This window comes from Macrobrachium rosenbergii, chromosome 18 (assembly GCF_040412425.1).
Source record: "Macrobrachium rosenbergii isolate ZJJX-2024 chromosome 18, ASM4041242v1, whole genome shotgun sequence".
Taxonomy (NCBI): domain Eukaryota; kingdom Metazoa; phylum Arthropoda; class Malacostraca; order Decapoda; family Palaemonidae; genus Macrobrachium; species Macrobrachium rosenbergii.
In genome coordinates, this window is record NC_089758.1 from 31315086 (window position 1) to 31336733 (window position 21648).

General features: G+C 38.0%; 2 protein-coding genes across 5 annotated transcripts in view; both read left to right on the plus strand.

The window, feature by feature from the left end:
• Nucleotides 1-103: 103 nt before the first annotated feature.
• Nucleotides 104-14857, plus strand: LOC136848002 (uncharacterized). The gene is made up of 9 exons (XM_067120013.1): nucleotides 104-265; nucleotides 2344-2364; nucleotides 5746-5843; nucleotides 6229-6403; nucleotides 7017-7100; nucleotides 7250-7504; nucleotides 8492-8560; nucleotides 11847-12194; nucleotides 12718-14857. Exons 1-9 carry the CDS (start codon nucleotides 104-106, stop codon nucleotides 14326-14328), a joined length of 2823 nt encoding a protein of 940 aa, XP_066976114.1. The 3' UTR covers nucleotides 14329-14857.
• The window catches only part of LOC136848254 (uncharacterized), a 48941-nt gene continuing 41522 nt past the window's right edge, over nucleotides 14230-21648 (plus strand). For 3 of the 4 annotated variants that reach the window (XM_067120630.1, XM_067120633.1, XM_067120632.1), the window contains exon 1: nucleotides 17900-18005. The gene's annotated coding sequence lies outside the window, so the exon portion shown is untranslated. Of the gene's footprint in view, nucleotides 14305-14884; nucleotides 14949-17899; nucleotides 18006-21648 lie in introns of those variants that run through there. The other variant, XM_067120631.1, reaches the window with a different exon arrangement.

A 21648-nucleotide genomic window follows, 5' to 3' on the forward strand; every position in this document is an offset into this window, starting at 1 on the left:
GACGACTCTTAAACGCTAAAATATGCTGTTTTCCCGACAATGTAAGATTTACAGTATATTGCAAGCTGAAGAAATTAAAATCTAAATAAGTTTTAAACCAAACATGGGGCTGTGGCATCCTTTATTTTGGCGAGAACTCAAAACGATATTAAATCGAATTGATTATGTTACTTTGACCCAAGGTCATCTGATAAGTGTCCCAGTAGGACCCAGCCCCGAATGTTTAGGATCCAGTACAGTTCTACCAAGAGACAGGACTTGTCAGGTAGTCTCCTTGAACTTCTGGTTTCTGGTATTCCATTCACTTTGATGTGCATCAATTCAGTATTAAGGAAAATGTGTAGCATATTCAAAATGGTGTTTACGGTGTTGCTTGGGCATGTAATGTTACAGTGATTGACCATTTTCTACGTGTGTGTGTGTGTGATTGTATGTGTGTGTGTCACAGTGTTAATATTATTATAACAAAGCCGATGATCTTACAGTGTAATTTGAGAGAGAGAGAGAGAGAGAGAGAGAGAGAGAGAGAGAGAGAGAGAGAGAGAGAGAGAGAGAGAGAGAGAGAGAGAGAGAGTGGATGAACCCTTCGCGTAGTCAATTAATGAAATATACTCTAATACACTGCGTTGTTGCAAGCGCAGGCGCAGTCGCGCAGTCCATCTCCATTCTCATGCACATTCAGGACGCCGATGACTCCTTGTCGAGTTTATCAAGATCTAATGTTGCATCACGCGCTTAGAGCATTTATTTTCTACTCATATTCAAACTTCGACCTTGAATCAAGGTCACCGTCAGTCAGTGCATCTGTAATAACAGCTCACTAAATACCCGATGACAAACCCGTGCCATTAATAAAGAGTTTATTAAATTAGTTCAGGAAGTCTTTTGCAACGGCAACAACTGCTAATTGTCATTGCTAGCACTATCACGGCGCACCCTGTTTTTTCTATCTCATTCTCGCATCATTATTAGAGAAGTATGTCGTATTTTACGTACTACGAGTGTTTGTATTCGGCAAGTTTGACGACTTATCACGCAGTATGCATACGTATTATGTCTTAAAGACCATTAATTCGATGTGAGGGTTTTAATATTCTTGCGAGCTGGTTTGTGAATGACGTATGCGTTTTATCAATTGACGGCCACCATTCACATTCAATGTGAGCGTCTTCTGTTAGATCTCGCTTTATTATAAGAAGGAATGGACGCTTTAAATGACAGTAGAGACACACTCTAGGAGAGAAGAGACACATATACTTATGGTACCTGCATCCTTAAACCGTACACCACACGTTGCACATGTTGCTTACATCATAATGCCATGTGTGTGCGTGTGTGTCGGTCGGCCAATCACGGAGCTTCTTTTTCCATTCCGTCTTTTCCTTTTAGCGTCGTTGACCTTGAACAACGGTTTACCCCTACTCAATTCGCTTGAATAATGCTTCAATATGGCATCATTTTAACGTTTACGAATGTGGACTAATAATTTAGTGGGCATTGTCTGTCGACCAATCACGAAGCTTCTTCTTCCACTCCGTCTTTTCCTTTTAGCGCCGTCGACCTTGAACAACGCTTTACCCCGACTCAAATAGCATTAACAATACTTTAATCTGGCATTTTTTAACATTTAAAAAGACAGAGTAATGTGCATTGGGTATCGTATGGGCATAACGAATGACTCATAGCTGACCAATCACGAAGCTTCTTCTTCCATTCCGTCTTTTCCTTTTAGCGCCGTCGACCTTGAACGGTTTGCCCGACTCAATTCGCTCGAAAAGACTTCAATCTTTAATCTTACATTGTTCTTAAATGTTTACGAGCGTATAATAATTCGCAGCGGGCACATTGTATGGGCATAACGAATGACTCATAGGTTAAAAAGAAGGTACCCACCTCCGCTAAAAATAGTCGCTCTTGAGAGAGTGGTGAGTGCGCATTGCGCCGCCGCCGCCGACGCAGCAGGACATTTACTACTATCAAAAATGGTGTGGTGGTGCTTCGGATAGTGAAAAAAATACCGTTATAAAAAAAAAACTATACAGTGTGGCTTCCCCCCTTCCTCAAGGACTGGAAAATGCAAATATGGTGAGCGAAGAGTGATACGAAAAAAAAAACTACTTGACTGAGGTTGTCTAATCTGATACCCATGAAAGTGAGGGGACGTTACGTCTCTCTCTCTCTCTCTCTCTCTCTCTCTCTCTCTCTCTCTCTCTCTCTCTCTCTCTCTCTTATTAACGTTTTATTTCTTAATTCTTTGTCTATGGTTTTAATTCTCTCCCTTACTCTTTATATGTACAGTGATGATAATTCCACTTCCCGATCGTTTATACCCGCGTACGTTAGGGTATAGGGTATGCTTACAGGGTGGGTATCTACAACTGCCATATGTAAATGAACAACAGTCTGCCGCTGGCAGCTTACCGTAGTGTCCTCCTTTACGCCAACACTGCAATGGTAACCTATTATTGGAAAACGTTCTCTTGGCAATTGGGAAACATATATATCAGGTAGAGTGGTATTTTGAGGCTTAGAAGAGGGCTAGCCTAATGCCCAAACCCGTGCCCAGAGCTCATGTTACCCTGAGGGTAGGGAGTTGGGTTTCGTAGTACTGATCAATTACCTTGAGGTTTCTATTCGTTAGGTTCAGTGATTATTGGCTCTTTATTTTATAACGTATTCTCTTTAAAATATATTTTAGCATTGCAATATATATATATATATATTTTTTTGCAGATTTGTTAGGTATCGTAGTATATTTTTTGCATATTTTTACACCATTTTAGCATATTTATTTTTTCTGTGTTTCTTGGGCGTATTTATTCTCTTACTAAAATGAATGCGACCGTAGGATTTGTTTTAAAAAGGTTACGACAATTGGTTGGGAAATTGTAGGTTAGGTTAGTGGATCCTCTTTAAACTGCCTTTTAGGCTTAGCCATCTTAAACAGACAAGTAAAAGAAAACTATTGTGCTGGCTTTGTGTGTCCTACAGCATTTTATTCTGTCCGCACTTTTTTCTCTCCTCACTTTTTCTATCTGCCCTCAGATCTTGAAAACTGCTGAGGCTAGAGAGCTGCAAATTGGTATGTTGATCATCCACCCTCAAATCATCAAACATACCAAATTGCAGTCCTCTAACCTCAGTAGTTTTTATTTTGTATAAGTTTAAAGTTAGCCATAATTGTGCTTCTGGCAACGACGTAGGCCAGGCCACCAGGCGGTTAAAGTTTCATGGGCCACGGCTCGTGCAGCATTATACCAAGACCACCAAAAGATAGATCTGTTTTCAGTGGCATTGATTATATGGTGTGGTGGCTGTGCAGAAAACTCGATTGCGCTGAAGAAACTTCGGTGCATTTTTTGTTTTTGTTTTCCTAGATTGAACCTAAATTTGATCTGTTATATTTTTCTCATGAGTATTTAGGTTAATGTCATTTTTAAAAGGTAGCCAAACATTTTTAACCTTGTTTCCCTAATTGCTGAGACTGAAGAATCTCAGGGTTACAATGCGATGGTTGTCTGGCGAACCCTTGTCCCTCTCAACCCCCCCCCCCCTCCTGATATCGCAAGATTACGGCAGTCTCAATAGCCAAGTAAAGTAGTTACTGACCAAATATGTGGATCTTGCTTTACCAAGGGTACTCCCTGTAGGAGGGATAATGTTGTCATACCTCACATAGTGTTCTGTAGGCATTACCTAAGGTTCTTTGCATCATCCTTTCAGCCCCTAGCTTCAACTGCGTTCAGTTCCTTCTGCTGTACCTAGTGCAGCTGCGAAGTTTTCCTCCAGTTACATCTTTAAAGCCTTTCAGCACTGAATGACCTCATAGGTTAGGCTAGGTCCCAGTGCCAGGCCCTTCGGCCTAAATTCTACATTGCATTTGATTGTCAAGGGGACTGCAACAGATCAAGTACAGTGGAAAGATATGCCTGTACCAATTGAATCTGTAAGGTTACTCAGTTAGTGCCCCATTTGCTCTCACTGAAGTTTGAATGTACAGTGTATACCCAACCTTCACCAGACCACCTTTACTACCACTTTCTCTATATTTTTAGCACTGCCATTATGCAAGTAATAGCAGTATAAGCGTCTTCATAAAAAAAAAAAAGATAATTATGGTTGGGTATGCTCCCAAATAAATTTTTACAAAATGTTTGCTTGAAACAGAACACTTGCCAAGATTGATATCGTAGGGTTTAACCCTGGATACTGGGTGATATGGCTGTAAGGCGCTTGAACTTCCTAATTGTGCTTTAAATGTAGCTATTAAATTTTTGTATTACTGCAATTTTACTGAGCATTATAACACAATAGGTCATTAAATAGAGTTCGGGTCGTTTCGACCTTAAGTCGTTTAGGCCATAAGCACGTGTACATGCAAAATGGGTGCCATGTTCAGTACCAGCACCTTGGGGATGTACGTAAGACATGAAATAGTGACCGTAAATACCATAAACATAATGGTAAATACCATAAACATAACATCTTGCGGGTAAATACCATAAACATAACATCTTGCGTTGTTTTGGATGCTACGGCTGAAACGACCAGGACCACTAGTTTCATTAAACCAGGCGCATGAATGTCCCTCTTTAGGTTGGTCCACGTATCTTTCAATTATAGTGACATTTTTGTATTTGAATATGCTTTATTTCATGCTAACCTGTGTTTTGATTCCATTATGCTGAAGGCAAGAAGCCTGCCTTCTTTCAGTAACTTGTTTTGTATTTCCCTCCTTGGCACATAATGTACATTCATCTGTCATTTACTGGTTATATGTATTTTGTCATTTGTCTGAAGGAGTATGGATTATGATCTTGGAGCGCTGCCATTTTTCCACTAAAGTACAGTGCGTCATTTGTGTGGGATGCAGATATTTTTATATGTACTCAAAGAATTGTAAATTGTGGGTATCTTCACCTCACTCAGCGCTCAGCTAGATATTGATGCTTGTTGACTTGGGGACATTAGCCCCAGCAAAAAAGGGACATTGAGTATGTAAGCAGTTTGTCTTTAAAGATACTGAATTTGTTTTTATAAGGACACTCAGTGCAGTTGCAGTTCATGCAAGTGTTTGTTGCCAAGATCTTGATGAGTGTGTTGGGAAGCGTTCTCTTGCAATGGGAATTCATATATAGCAGTACAGGGGTATTCTGATTGAGAAATGGAGACTTAGAAGGGGCTTACCTTTAATGCCCATGCCCACAGTTTATGCTACCCTGAGGATAGGGATTGGTTTTCATACATACCGACCAGTTTCATAGGGTACGCATCCCCTGTGAATACGGGGGTTTACTACGCATCCCCCGCAAATACCGGGGGTTGACTGTATACAGTGAACCCCCCATATTCGCGGGGATGCTTAAAACCCCTCTAAAAACACTTAGAACTGCCCATTTTGATAGCTTAAACCAAGGAAAACACTGTAAAAATGCTTATACCTGAGTATTTTAATAGTTTTATCACAAAAAGTGCATTTATTCATGAAAATATGAAAATACAGTAATCAGTGAATATTTCTCAGTGAAAAATACTGCGAATGGGCAAATATTCCGCGAATGGTGGCTAGATGCGTTCCACAGAGAAACCCGCGAATGCGTGAGTCCGCGAACCATGAGAACGCGAATACGGGGGTTTACTGTAGTGTATGTCTCATATATTTGTTAGAACTGTATAGTATAGTATCAAATGTAAACATTGTACAAGATATGGAGTCTTTAATTGTTTTTCTCTTTTCATTTTCAGTCTAGCCCTAATAGCGCAGAAATTTCTGGGTCACCATCCCCAGCTCCAAGTAGTATAGGGAACAATGCACCCAAATATGGAACACTGGTACCAAATAGGTAGGTCAGCTTTTAATGTCTCTTGCCTAGTGATTTTTGTTTATATTATCCTTGTAAGTTGCAGCCATTGCGTTCATTCTTGCAGTCCCTGAAAGCATTCGCCTCCCCTTTTTTATATGTAAACGAAATTTTAGTGCTCTTCTTGCTAACTGGCATGAGGAAAATTGTCAAATTTTACTAACAGTGTTCAGAATATAGGTTCAGTTCATTCTTTCATTGAGGTAATAAATTATGGTACTGTATACTGTAATGTATTAAATACTATTACTGTATAACAGTTCAGTATTGAAGAGAGTTTTTTTTGTAATGTATCACTATGTAACTTTTTCCTCTGCTGGTGATTGCTTGATCATGTTAAAAGTGTCAGGAATGACTTAATTTTCAGAATATTTGTTGGTGGCATCTCTGCGAGCACAACAGAACAGGACCTCTTGGAGCTTTTTTCGCAGTACGGTGCGGTTAAAGCAACAAAGATCATTAGCGACAGAGCGGGCGTCTCTAAAGGATATGGCTTTGTAACGTTTGAAACGGAAGATGAAGCTCGGAGACTCACGCAAGAGGTATGTCTAACAACCGTTCAAGTATTGTCGAGAATTAACATTACAGTAATAAGTTTTATAATACAGTAATCATAAGGTGGATTTGGTTCATTCTACAGATATACAGTATCAGGAAAAAGTCTTTTGTACTTTAGACAAACAAGGGAAATTGCCGTATGGCTAATCAAAGTTTTCTTTGCTCTGCCAGCAAGAGAAAAATTTGTGTTACATATGTATTATTATTCTTTATATTACATGTATATTCAAAGAAAAATTTATATATATACATTAAAAAAATTTTTGGTAATGTATTACTTTTGTTTGAAGTATCTTGATATTTTTGCCAAAGCTAATAGTCCAGAAACTAGCAGAGTTATTTTCTACTCTATAGCTGTTCATATTCAAATACATGTCCATTTTTAAACATTGTTAAATGTAATTCTGCTTTTGTAGGCAGTAATTATTGCTTGGAAAAGAATGCGTAGCTCTGGTTTTTAACATTTCCATAGTGTACGTATACAATATTTTTAGCGACCCAGACTTCACAATGAAGATTCCTGGTTAAATTTCAGTCAGGACGTGTCCTTGTGCCGTCTTCTGTTCTCTAAACCCTGATGTATTTTCTTCATTACAGGCCGATAATATAATGCTCAAAGACAGAAAACTTAATATAGCACCTGCAATTAAAAAGCAAGTCAGTGATGTGGGTTATATGAAGGTTAGTCGTGAAATTTTGATTGTCTTTTCATCGAGGTAAATATTTGGTCTTTGAAGTGAAAACTCACCTCTGTATTTTTGTTTATAATTTGTGGAGGCGTGGTTAAATGTAGATCTGTAATTTTGAGTCCTGTTATCATTTCGTTGTAGACCTACTCTCCTCGGTTAGTGGACAGCAACAGTAGCATGGTTGGGGCAGGCGGAACCGTATTTTTCGGCAACGGAACGACCTACACAACGTACGGCAGTTCGGTTCCGGTGATTGGACCAGCCGAGTATCACCCACAGTTCACACAGGCCCCAGCGGTAGCAGCTGCGCCACCTCCAGCACCTTCAGCCTATCAAACAATAGTTTATCAGCAACCCATGTATTATGCAGCACAACAATTCCAGTACCAACCAACGGTAATTTTAGGAAAATTTGTTTATAATTTTTTGAAGATTTTTGGTCCAAATGTGTTCACTGTTACCTCATTAAGAAGATGATCTTGTTTTTTAAGGGCGGTGAATGCCCTTCAGTTGAGTCTACCCCTAATCTCTGCCAACACTACTTCAGCATAAAGCTTTACTCTTACATTTGTGTGTCAGGTTGGCCATAGTTTGAAAGGGTGTCTGTCTTGTTAAGTATAATAGAATGCAAATTTTATTGAAAGGCCATAACATGTATTGCATAATGGCCTTGGAGGGGGCAATGTGTATTTTACTGGTATTTCCAACTGGCAGCATATTGAACGTGATAGTTCAGTGAGCAAATTCTTCTCCCAGACTGAAGACTATGCCTTATTTGTAGCACCTCCTGGAAGCTGGAGGGTAGTTGCTCTCTAGGAGACTTGGTGATGGGGTGGGAGTAACAAGCAAGTTTTAGCAGTTGAATCTGGAAAGAACTCTGATCAGTATACGTGCGTATCTTTTCTGCCAACTGTACAGAGCTCATAAAGGGAAAGGGATGTCAAAATATTCCAGATAATTATGACTTTTAAGTAGCTCGGTCTTGGGATGAATTCTTGGGAAAGGAGAGAGATTTCGTCCACTTATAATTTTGTCAGACACAAGAGCTGAGGAATGTTAATTGTTTTATGCAACTGCAACACAGTATGTTTCAAGTGTAGTGTGTCGAAAGTAATCTCAAGGATGTTGTTGCCTGGTATGAAGTTTTGGTTGTTGCCCAAATAATTTGCGACTTTTTAACAGTTTTTTGAGAATTCTGTCACTCTTTCTTACACAGTATCTTTATCTCACACGTGAAGCATTTAAAATCTTTTGAGTGTACGTAGCGTTCAGTACGTAAGTTAATGGGAATTTGCAAGAGAAATAAGTATTGAAGTGACAAATTTATTTTCGTTGCAATGTGCAATAGATTTTGTTACAAAACAATTGTTTCCTTTCTTCCAGCAAACCATGCAGGCACAGTGGGGAGCGGCTCCTCAGTGGAGGTGGGTCACCCCTGCCTCGTACCCACAGGTTAGTGCTGCCTGTTCCAGAAGGTTGGGTTGTCAAGTGTACGTCATCATTGCCGTAATATTCACGGCGAATAGATACATTTAGTAATGTTTGTAATACAGTCGACTCCCAGTATTCTCGGGGGATGTATCTCACAAACCCCCCCCCCCCGCAAATAGCTAAAATCTGCAGATACTGTACTTAAAACCCCTCTAAAAATGCTTACAACTGCCTATTTTGATAGTTCAAGCACAAAAAACCTCTTAAAAATGCTTATACCTGAGTATTTTAATAGTTTTATCACAAAAAAGTGCATTTAATCATGAAAATGATAAGAAAATACAATGAAAATACAGTAATTAGTGAATATCTCTCAGTAAAAAATACTGCAAATAGGCAAATTGTCTGCGAATGATTGTAAATGTTCCATAGAGAAATCCGCAAATTGGCGAGTCCATGAATCCGGAACCGAGAATTGGCCGGGGGTCAGCTGTAGTGTGGCTTTATTTAGCCATAGTCAGAAGAGTAAATAAAAGCTCTTGTAGTTGGTGTGGCGTTTTGTATCTTAAATTTGTGGAAATTCCCTCGGAACATACAAAACTGAAAAGTGTAGTGTATAATATGATTTGAATTTGTAATTTTATTATATTTTCCTATTTCTCATATGCTTCCTTTTGGAGTTAGAGAGTAATCGTTGGTAAGATTGGGGGTCTTTTATTCCTACTTTGATGTCATTTTTTTTACTTGAAAATTTTTTGTATAGATTCTGCCCTTTCTTGGTAAGCATTTGGATCTTGAAGCACCATCGATACAAAAATAGTAGTGGAGCTGATTGCCAGGAGGTACCAGTTGGGGCTCACCTAATGCATTTTTGGAAGTATCATCTAAGTTGCCCTTTGCATATCTTTTAGTTCTGAATTTCTCCTGAAACTGGTATGCAAGACGTTTATGATTCTTTGTGGTTTAATTTTGAGACTTCACAGAGTAACTTGCGCCATGGTTTTCATTTCACGTAATGTACTTTATATTTAGGTATGGTTCTTTGGTTACAAGTGTTCCATATTGCAGTGTGGTAAAATCAGAGATAAGTTTTAGCTTGCATTCTAGCGCCAAAGTTTCATCTTGCATTCCAGTGTCAACAGCTGCTCTTTGCTTTTCCTTCTGTCTAACAAAGACTCCTCAATGGAGGGGTAGTGTCATCAGTGTTCTTCCCTTGGTGCACTGTAGGCACTGCCAAAGGTCCCTCACAATGTTCCTTAGGCCCCTAGCTGCACCCACTTTATAGCCTCTTAGGCGCTGAATGGCGGAAAGTGCCACAGTGCTTGGCTTTATGGCCTAACTTTCGTAAATCAGTCGAATCAAGAATAACAAGTCATTTACTCAGGTTCATGTGTCATTGCCGTAGATGTCAGTGTCCAAAGTTTTGACCTTTGAGGTACCTCCGTGGGTCCATCAGGAAACCTCTTAAGTTGATGGCTGGGCTGTGATTTTTGACCTGTATATGTTATTGTTGGGTATCAAATGGATATACATGTAGTGTCACTAGATCCTAATGCTTATCCATGAGGAGCTAATTATTGTAGTATGCCAAGAGAAAATAATACTGTAGTTGTAGAGACACTGTGAATCATATCACTAGTTAGTGCAAAGGAATTGTAGAACTTGTATATTTATTTTTCATATCAAGGTGTTTAATAGAATTGTTTGACAATATCTGTGTTGATAGACAAAATACTTTTAGCAAGTCATTAAGAATAGATTGTTTTGTTCGTTAACAGTTAGAAGGTGTAAGTATTGCATTGTTTGCCAAATTTCTTTTGCATAGGTCTTAAAGCAATCATGTTGTTTAATAATTCTTAATGAAAAAGAGTACATACATTTTTAGTGACTTGCTAATTTGCGTGTACTGTGGTACACAGATTTCTAGTAATTTGACGTTGTACTTTAAATTTGATTTTTCATACTTATTCATGAAATGATTAACCTTTCAACTTTTGGTGTCATGTAATGTTTTGTTGGAAGTATTGTAACCAGTAAATTAGCTTGATACTGTACCTCTGTAAGATTAATATTCTTTTAATCATTATTGCAGTGGAATTAGTACCATGGTTAGTCTGTTGTTTTGAATCACTGTTGGTTTCCTATAAAGTTGTGTAGTATGAATGTAGTGGCTTTATTCATTGAGATATTTTTACTTTGCATCACAGCAAGCTACTGGGAGCTACATCTCCAGCGATGGGATGTACACACAAGCCTCACCGACTTACATTGTACCTGACAGAACCTATTGAGCAGTTACCTTGCCCAACATTGTAAGGAGCACAGTACTGTACTTTCATGCGTGTGGTGGTTAAGCTTTGTTGTTTTACCGCGTGGCTTAGATCTCGAACTTGCTTTTTCTTGTGCTGCTTAATCAATTGGTAATTTTGGATGTTAGTTGAATGCCTTTTTTGCTGTTTTGATTTTTTGGTGTTGAGAAGTGGCATGAACTAGCTTTGGCTCCAGCTTCATTTTTCTTCTTGTAACTTTTCATTTTTCATTCCTTCCTTATTATTTGCATCAGTTTTCCACCTTCAACTTATTTTGTCCCACTTTCAATTCATACTTCAAGAACAGCTCCCTGGGCTACGCCTTGTAAGAGGATAAAAGTGTGATTCTGTGGTCTTAAACTCCTTTATAGTGATATACAGTACAAAAAATCAATCTGTTTTGATTTTAATCATTAAGAGCTCAGTATGTCAATTATGTGCTGCATAGGTAACGACAAACCTTGAATTCTGTGGGTAAGTGGTTTCATTCTTGTGTTCATTTATCACGGCTCTGAGGGGAATGAAATGAAACGAAAGCACACACTCCTAAAGATAAACGTCAGATATGACATCAGGTAAGCACTATTATTTACTCTGCAATATTGTGTTCTTCAAGGCATGCTTAATTGGGTATGACTTCATATGTAAACAAATTTGGACCTGTGTTAAATAGTATACAGTGTACTGTACCCACTGTACATAAATTCTTGCAGCTGATGTTAGGCTGATTAATACTGTTATATTGTTACATTGTGTACAGAAGTTTTGCGAAGAGACTTTTTGAGTTTTGATGCCTAAAACTTTAGTTCCTTGACAGCAAGGTGGGTTTCAGTATCAGTGACTAATGTTATGAAGTCTGTTCATGCTTTTTAGTAGAAAATAGGTTATCCCATCCAGCTGTGTGCAAGGCACTTCATTTAGGAATTTGATCTGGTTGTTTGCTGTTAGCTGAACTTTGAATTTCTACAGTTTCTCTGTGTTTTGGGTTTCTTTCGCAGCCTGAGTGTAGTTCCCAGTGTTTGGTTGAACCCAGCAGCTTAGCACAGAGGGATCATACCACGACAGCTGTGGGAAGCACACCCAACGCCTCCACCCAACACGTCCTTGCCACTCCTTCCAGCAACGCCACTACCACCACCACCACTACGTCTACATCTCTAGCCACCACACCAAGTGCCAGCCCAAGCACTAGTTCTTTGTCTGATGTAAATATGACTGTGTGCAATTCCCTGCTGTTGATAAAGCCCCTTACTGTTCATGGAAGGCCTGCACTGGCAAATGGTAAAACGAAGTCGCTCTCCAGTCTCGTCAGTAATGCAGTTGACACTAGTAATAATCAACCTGAGGTATTTAACAGAGTTGTCTTTGTATTGATACGTACCCATAAGTGAAACCTTGAGTTAAGCAGACTACGTATATCGGTTAGTTGGAACTTGCTTGTCAGTGAGCAGCGATACTATCGTCTTTTTATTTTTTTGTTTCCTAAAATAACACGGCCAAGATTCCTGTGTTAAAGCAGAATTGAAGATATAAAGTCAAACACTGTACTAGATAACTTTTTGTCGTCAGACCCTATCTGATTTGATCTTGTCATTGCTAAAGAGTGATTTGCTTGGGAAGACTGGAGCCACTTTTTTTTTTTTGTAATGCTTGTAAATGATACCCTGTTAACTTCAGTCCAAGCAGCAAGTTTAAAACTGTGAAATGAAGGAAGAATAATTTAAAAATGAAAGCTAGCTACTGTATGATAAGATCCATATGCTATAGTGTACTGGAAACAGTGTACTAATTTAAGCAGTTCCTGTATAAAAATTCGTGATAAACATCAAGATTCTCTAACAGACCTAATCTAATACTTTTCAATTGCAGGTTAACAAAGAAGCTGTATGCAGCACCCCACATGTATCCCAGACGGCTACAAGTGATTTAGATTTGTCCTCTGATAGTGCAAGTAAAATGTCTTCTAGTGCATCAACAGTCAATACTATGGACAGCAGCAGTGCCAACCACATTGCGAAAGAAGAGAATGTTTGCGTTACTGAAAATGCGCCTCAGGTATTCCAAAATTTTGCCATCAGAACTCCAAGAGAGGCCGTCAGTGACTGTGATATGCTCTCACCTGTACACCCTGAGGTTAAGCCCAGTATAGAGAACTATAATAGTGAAGTTCCTGACTCGGAACATGTCAATCAAGATTCAAGTAACACATCATCCTTACCCCCTGGACTTCCCTATGGTGTCTTTCCATCCGCCAGACATGTCTCTTCGTGTCCTCATTATACTGGGGAGGTGGTGTCAGGACCAAGAAGTCTGGTTCCTCAACGTGTATCGTCGCCCGTCATTGTGATCCCTTCATTAGCATCTCTTAATAAGCCAGTAAATTCATCTCCACTTTATGATCTCACTTCTAATACTTATAAAACCAGTCATGCGGTAAGATCTCAGGTATCACCCTCGCCACCAGCTGCCCAGCCACAAATAGTATCTTTCACCACAGTTCCCGTGAGTCCCCTGACAGCGTCATTAGAAATCGCAAAAACCATGCAGACTTGTGTTGTCATTACCTCTACCAAAGATACCATGGCTTGTATTGTGGATGCCATGAGTTCCACTGGTGTGACCACTTGTATCACTACTACTACTGCCACTTCAATAAGCACAACTAGCACAGTTCTAAGCAACACGCAAAGCTTATGTAGTCCTGTGAATCATGACTCTCAGTATTCATATAGGCCAAGTTCTGTTTTGACTCCTCCCCCGGTGAATAGTGTTAGTCAGTCTTCGTACAGATATGCAAACCAAAGTATGTGGATGATAGTGCCATCCTATCATTTTTGGAGGGCTGGAATGCCTTGCTATCAGTTGCCAGCCCCATTGCCAACCCAATGGCCTGTGCCACCTCCCCCGTCATTTTATGCTACCTCATGTATGAATTGTACTTCTCCTACTTACTCTGGGACAACGTCTGTGTCTTCCATGTTTACAGAACCTGTCTGCAGTGGGCTTACTTTGCTCAACAATTTCCCAGCAAGGGACCAGATGTCCATTGAGGAAACTGGGTTGGGTTTCGTTCACAGCAAACAGTGTGAGAAGAATTACCAGAGCAGTTTGGAAGAGAGCAGTGGTGCTGACAGTAGAGTTCTTTTGCATATCCCTCCGTTGGCATCCAGTCCAAGAGTAAAGTACGGGGAGCATTCTATGCAGAAAAAATCTAAAGGTTCCAGGAATTCAAAACCTTCCCATCTGAACCGGTCGTCGCCTTGCAAAGCCATTCCTCCAGCGTCAAAAAATCAGCGTCCTTCTAAAATATCTTGCCAACCTGCTTCAAGATCTTTCAATCCTGCCACGGAAGAGAATGACCTTAGACCTCTGAGAGACTTTGAAGACAGCTGTGGGTTAATGCCTATCACTCCCCCTCCTACCCCAGTCCTGAAATCCGATAGTAGTGCTATTATTGTAAGTGATACAAATGTGTGTTGATCTTGATGAATAAATTTATGCATAACATTTTCCTTATATACTAAAAAAAAATTGAATTAGTAGCAGTATGATAAAGTATTGGATTTTAATATATTTATGTTTATAGATATAAGCCAAAGCAAAACCCTTCTTAATACCTATGGTTGTGCTGATGTTGTGAACATTATATAAATACTCTTACGTGTTTTTTGTGTTGTAAATCTCATTTGCACTGATGTTCCCCTCATCAATCAGCTGCTCAGTCATTGTACAGCATTCATACTTTTAAGTCATTCATAATGCATGTTTGATCAGTCCACTTGAAGTCATTACTACCTAATGTCAATTTCTGTGTGTAAAGGTGTTCAGTAGGATTTACTGTACAACCCCATTTTTTGATATGGAAGTGTAACTGTTTTGTATTTTAATAAGGAACATCATTTCAGAAATGGTAGTTGAGAACTCCGTACATGAAAATTGTATAAGATTCAGACCTAAAATCCAAAGGAACTTTCTAATTTCAAAATTTAATAAATGTGAAAATGATTAAGAGGAATTTATTTCTCACTCTTCTTAGGTAACTTTGACATCTGACAGACCAAGGTAGCTCGTGCAGTAATAAATATTTCGCAGCCCCCGGAGTAAGTAAGCAATGGATGCATTTTTAGTACAGTAATTAGAATAAATTTTGTAGATAGAGAAAAATGCCAAGATATTTAATTTAAAATTCTTCACTCTTTTCTGTCAGTTTAAGAATTATTGTAACAAAAGTTAGAGGAAAAAAAGGCAAGTCACAGGACAACAGTGTGGCCCCAAGATATGGGGATCAATGAAATGGATGACCTTATGATCCATTAGAGAAAAAAGGGACTTCGAAGTGAATGCATAAATGTTCTCCATGTGAGGGAGAAAAAGGTCCAATTTAGTGGTTCCTGCTCGACAGTGCGCTGTAGGTGGCGCAAAGTAAACGATACTAAGTTTCTTCGCGCAGTCTTTTTGTCACTGGTTTTGTTGATTTACACCTACAAAGCAGTCCAACTTAAAAAAGAAATGTCATTCAGATTTTTACCTTGCTGACCCAATTTATCAAACTGTAGAATTACAATAACTGGAAGCAGGATTATTAACAATTTCCATAGAGTAAGGAAACTTTGCAGCAAGGAAAGCTCAGGGCTGGGGCATTGATTAGGCAACTTCCCTGTCATAGCCCAGTGCTGGGGTATGTGTCCCAAAATTCAAACAGGCACTCGTTCACTTAATCAGTCATGTCGAGTAGGGACTCGAAGGATGAACTTTAACATGAGAAAATGGACTAATAAGGCCGACATAAAAGTTTAATACTGTAATCAGAATAAAGAAGAAAAGAAGCATATCTACATAAAAATACTAGTTTCTCACAAGCAGAGTTACCCCGTAGCGGGGTAGGGCTGTCAGTGCACCTCATATGGTACACTGTAGGCGTTACCTAAGGTTCATTGCAGCGTTCCTTCAGTCCCTGGCTGCAACCCTTTCCATTCGTTTTACTGTACCTCTGTTCGTATTTGCTTTCTTCCATCTCCCTTTCCACCCTGTGAGGTTTTCCTCCTGTTACACCTTTCAGACCTTTTTACTGTCAGTTTCCATTTCAGTGCTGAATGACCTCATAGGTCCCAGCTCTTGGCCTTTGGCCTAAATCCTACAAGCAGAGTTAACAGTGAGAACTATGTGATATCTCTGAAACAAGTCTGAAGTGGCCTGAACAAATGAAAGTGAAAGGCTCGACTGAATTTAATGAAAAAGTTAAAAGGAAAAATTGGGGAAAGAGACTGTATTGTAGAGATGGATAGTAACTACTAGACTTGTCAAATGTCTTAGGGATATAAGGAGCCCTTTCAGAATATTCCCGGAAGTTGATCAGTTATCTGGAGGGTTGATGTTGCATCTACTCCCTACGAAAGGCTTCGCTGGTGATCTGAAACAAACGGTTCTGTTTAAGGTATTTAAGAAAATATTTAGTTGAATGAAGTTTCGAATACTTAAACAACAGGGAGTCAAACAAACTAAAACCAGGCAGCACTGAACAAATAGTGATAAGTTAGCCATAACAGCTTTGAGACCTAAAGTATATACAAGGCATGAAGACATGGGAAGAACAAAGATGGACGAGGTCACTAGACCTACCAGAAGTAGAGAATGAAAACTAGCGCCAATACTGATGAAATAGAAGTGCACCTTCAAGCAGACAATCCTGACATTCCAAATGTGCCTGATAAACAAACGATGTAGATACGTTTGGAAAGCATGACGTGTTACACATGTTCTTTTCATAGTTATGGATGTTGTAACTGTAAGGTGGATGCAGGTGGGCCAACCATATCAGTTTCCCAAAACAAGAACCAATGATGGGACCACAAATACATGAAAACACCTCGATGATAAAAATGGATAGTACAGCGCATTTACAAAATCTGACAGCGGGAATGCGTGGGAATAGACTTGTGTGTGTTCATCAACTGGGAAATTTATCTTGCCGTCATTTTCAACCATGATGAAGCATTAGGATATAAAACTAGTTTTATCAACATCATAATCTACGTATCTCAACTGTACAACTACGTTTTATGTGGAATGTTCGTTGTGCTAATGACACCAGTGGTGCATTGAAGAGTCGATATGGGTGGCTGAAAGTAAATACCGTTTTGAATTTCCTTCATAATGCAGTCGAACTATGAAAGCAAACTATCACATTGTGTGATATATTTTTTTATATCTAATGAAGTTAATGACTTGAAGAATGATATTTATAAGTAGTAAATAAGTATTTTAACGCAACTATAATGTCAATACTGACGTTTCAATTAAGCGTAGATGAACCATGTGTCGGTATATAATTACAGAAATATACCCAAGAGGCCTATTGGTATATTATTGCAGAAATATACCCACTAGACCTATATTAGTCCTATTGGTATATAATTGCAGAAATATACCCAAGAAGCCTATTGATGTATTAATGCAGCAATATACCCACTAGACCTATGTTAGGCCTGTTGGTATATAATTGCAGAAATATACCCAAGAAGCCTATTGATATATTATTGCAGAAATATACCCACTATACCTACATTAGGCCAATTGGCATATAATTGCAGAAATATACCCAGTAGACATATATTAGGCCTGTTAGCATAAAATTGCAGAAATATACCCAGTAGACCTATATTAAGCCTACTGGGGATATTTCAATAACTTGCGTCACAGTAAATTATTCTGATCAATAACTTACACCACAAATAGAACATTACTCATTACCGTTACAATAAATAACTTCACGACATTCAGTTTCCTAATTTTTTGAGAAAGTAAAGGTCCTGGTAGACTTTCGTAAACAGTGGGTGAAGCCATGACAGTCAGATTTTATCCGCCGGAGTTAATTTAAAAAAAAAAAAATCCTAAAATTCCAAAAAGCCTCGCTTAGTTGCTCGACCGAAGTTAATTTCAGACTAGCAGGAAAAATAATGTCCCTAAAAGTCCCATTACATTGCTCAAGGGTGATACCACCTCCCAGCCATGATGCTCCTGCTGCCTAGGTTTGGCAGGAGTTTGGTAGCTTGTTCAGTTGTGCCTCAGAGTTCGTGAGGAGAGGAGGTGTGGTGTGGTCTCCTCGTGACCTCTTGCCGAATTCTGTTGTGACAGAGAAGACAGCTTGTTTGTGAAAGGTCAGTTTAAAATTATTTTTAAAACATTGAAATGGATTTTTTTTTTGGTTTCTGGTTTAAATATGTTTAAAAAGAGGTATTTTGTTTCTGGTTTAAAAAGTTTTTTTTTTTTGTTTCCGGTGTAAATATGTTTAAAAAGAAAGGCATTTTGTTTCTGATTTAAAAAGAGGTTTTTTGTTTCTGGTTTAAATATGTTTGGAAAGAGGTTTTTTGTTTCTGGTTTAAATGTATTTAAAAAGAGAGGTTTTTTGTTTTCAGTTTAAATATGTCTAGAAAAAGAGTTTTTTGTTTCTGGTTTAGATATGTTTAAAAAGAGGTTTTTTGTTCCCGGTTTAAAAATGTTTAAAAAGAGGTTTTTTGTTCCCGGTTTAAATATGTTTAAAAAGAGGTTATTTTGTTTCCGGCTTAAATATGTTTAGAAAGAGAGGTTTTTTTTTTTTGTTTCTGGTTTAAATATGTTCAAAAAGAGAAGTTTTTGTTTCCGATTTAAATATGTTTAGAAAAAGAGGCTTTGTGTTTCCGTTTTAAGTATGTTTAAAACACAAAAAACCGCCAGTTTATTTTTCATTTCCATTGTAATATTTACTTCTTTATTAAGACGTAAAAGCGCCGAAGGGAATTAACTAACTATTATAATTTGTAATAGAATGTTTGAATTAATTTTCTCTACTTTTGTATCGTAGGAATGAAAGTGTTGAATTAGATATTTGTAAAGACACAGAGACAAGTAGGCTTCTTTATATACTTATTTATTTATTTATTTGTTTATTTATTTATTTATTATTATTATTATTATTATTATTATTATTATTATTATTATTATTATTATTATTATTATTATTATTATTTAGTATGTCGATATTGGAAAATTGTTTTGGTGCCTCTAAATTCTCAATATTTTTGAAGGAAATGACAAACTAAAAGTTAGGATTATGATTATAGCCAGGGAAAGCTCTCTCTCTCTCTCTCTCTCTCTCTCTCTCTCTCTCTCTCTCTCTCTCTCTCTCTCTCTCTCTCTCTCTCTCTCTCTCTCTCTCAGGTGTCAAATGTATATTTCAAAAGTTTCAGCGAGCGTCCGAATCAGGTTTTCAAGAACACTGTGTAGAGCCGTCAGTGCACCTCATGCGGCGCACTGTAGGCATTACTTCAGGTTCTTTGCAGCGTCCCTTCGGCCCCTAGCTGCAACAACCTCTTTCATTCTTTTTGCTGTACCTCCGTTCATATTCTCTTTCTTCCATCTTCCTTTCCACCCTCTTCTAGTAATTATTTCATAGTGCAATTGCTGAAGGTTTTCTTCCCGTTACACCTTTCAAACTTTTACCGTCAGTTGCCGTTTAAGCGCTGAAGGACCTCTTTGGTCCCAGTGCTTGGTCTTTGGCCTGAGTTCTGTATTCAATTCAGCGAAGTTATGACAACAAATCAAAATTGTAGTTTTATTATACTTTAACACTATACGCTGTAAGTTTTATACTTGAAAGTTATTGTCGTAATGGCAAATACCCATTTTGCAAGGAGGAATTAAATAAAATAAGTAAAAAATGCGCCGAAGTTTCTTCATCGCAGTCGAGTTTAGTGTACAGCGTATAATCAAGGCCACCGAAAATAGATCTATCTTTCGGTGGTCTCGGTATATTGCTTTATGAGCTGTGCCCATGAAACTTTAACCGCGGCCCGGTGGTGGCCTATCTTATATCGTTACCAGAAGCACGGTTATGGCTAACTTTAACCTTAAATAAAATAAAAAAACTACTTAGGCTAGAGGGCTACAATTTTGTACATTTAATGATTGGAGGCTGGATGATCAACATATCAATTTGCAGCTCCCTAGCCTCAGTAGTTTTTAAGATTGAGGGCGGAAAGACAGAGCCGGCACAATATGATGTTTTAAACTTGGGATTAAATTCTCCCACCAAAGTTTTATTGAGTTAATCGTACGAAACGGAACGTACTGTTACTTTGTGTTACTGGGGGGAAGTAAACCGGATGTAATTGTTGCTTTTTTTTTATGCACGTGTTAAGGGGAAAACTCCGTCGATGAACACTTAAGGAATTTAAGCCTGTCTTTGTCGAGATTGTAATGGGGAAGTCTCGGAGACGTTAGCACAGACGTCATTAATTTTTAATATTATATATTTTATTTGAGAGAGCAGCTTTACATACGTTTAGTGGTTAAACACGTCTTAACCAAAAACAGATTATTTTCTGTAATTTTTTTTTTATTCGGTGAGCAATTTCATTTCAGTAATTTTTTATTTATCTCTCGAGTAGCTTTGTATAGGCCCAAGTGGTTGAACTCGTATCAACCAAAAACAGATTATTGTTTCTATATATATATATATATATATATATATATATATATATATATATATATATATATATATATATATATTTATATTGTATTCAGTGAACAATTTCATTGCAATCATTTTTATTTCTCGAGTAGCTTTATATAGGCCTAGTGGTTAAACGCGTCTTAAACAAACAGACTTTTATAATATATATATATATATATATATATATATATATATATATATATATATATATATATATATATATATATATATATATATTGTATTCAACGAACAATTTCATTGCAAACATATGTTTTATTTATTTCTCGAGTAGCTTTATATAGGCCTAGTGGTTAAATGCGTCATAACCAAAACAGATTATTGTTTCTGTGTATGTGTATATGTATATATATATATATATATATATATATATATATATATATATATATATATATATATATATATATATATATATATATATAATCGTTATATTCTGCCAATTGAACTTTACGAGCATCGTGAAGATGATGCGAAGATAACTTTGAGTCAGAGGAAAGGCGGTAATGCCAGGAGGGAGACGCCTTGCCCTCGTATTTACTAAACTAAGGGCGCCACAGTTATGCATTTGGCCCGCGCACGAAACCAGCTGTTCTCAATGGTAGACTGCGTGTGCGCGCGTGCGTGTGCGTGTGTGTGTGTGTGTGTGTGTGTGTGTGTGTGTGTGTGTGTGTGTGTGTGTTTTCATGTTTCTTTGCTTTCTTGCAACGGCCAGGCTTTTTAGCTTTCGATTCCTGTAAGTCTATGTTTTCGTTTGTGATTCAAGATTACATTTTATTTTTACCTCCATCATCATCATCATCATCATCATCATCATCATTATCATGAATCTTGTCTAACTTTGGTGGTTCTGTTTTGGTCCAGACAGCTGGCCCTATTTGTTCGACGGTTTATTATAATGTTCTTTAGGTCTGCGCTTGAAAAGGGCATTAGATCAATAGTACTATAACTTTATAGTGTTCTTCGGGTCTGCACTTGAAAAGGACATCGTATTACTGACACTATAACAATATTGTTCCTCGGGTCTGCGCTTGAAAAGGGCTTCAGATTACTGGCACTATAATTTTACAGTGTTCTTCGGGTCTGCGTTTGAAAAGGGCATTACGTCAATAGTACTATAACTTTATAGTGTTCTTCGTGTCTGCACTTGAAAAGGGCTTTAGATTACTGGCACTATAACTTTATAGTTTCCTTCGGTCTGCGCTTGAAAAGAGCTTTAGATTACTGGCACTAAATCTTTATAGCGTTCTGCGGGTCTGCACTTGAAAAGGACTTCGTGTTACTGGCACTATAAC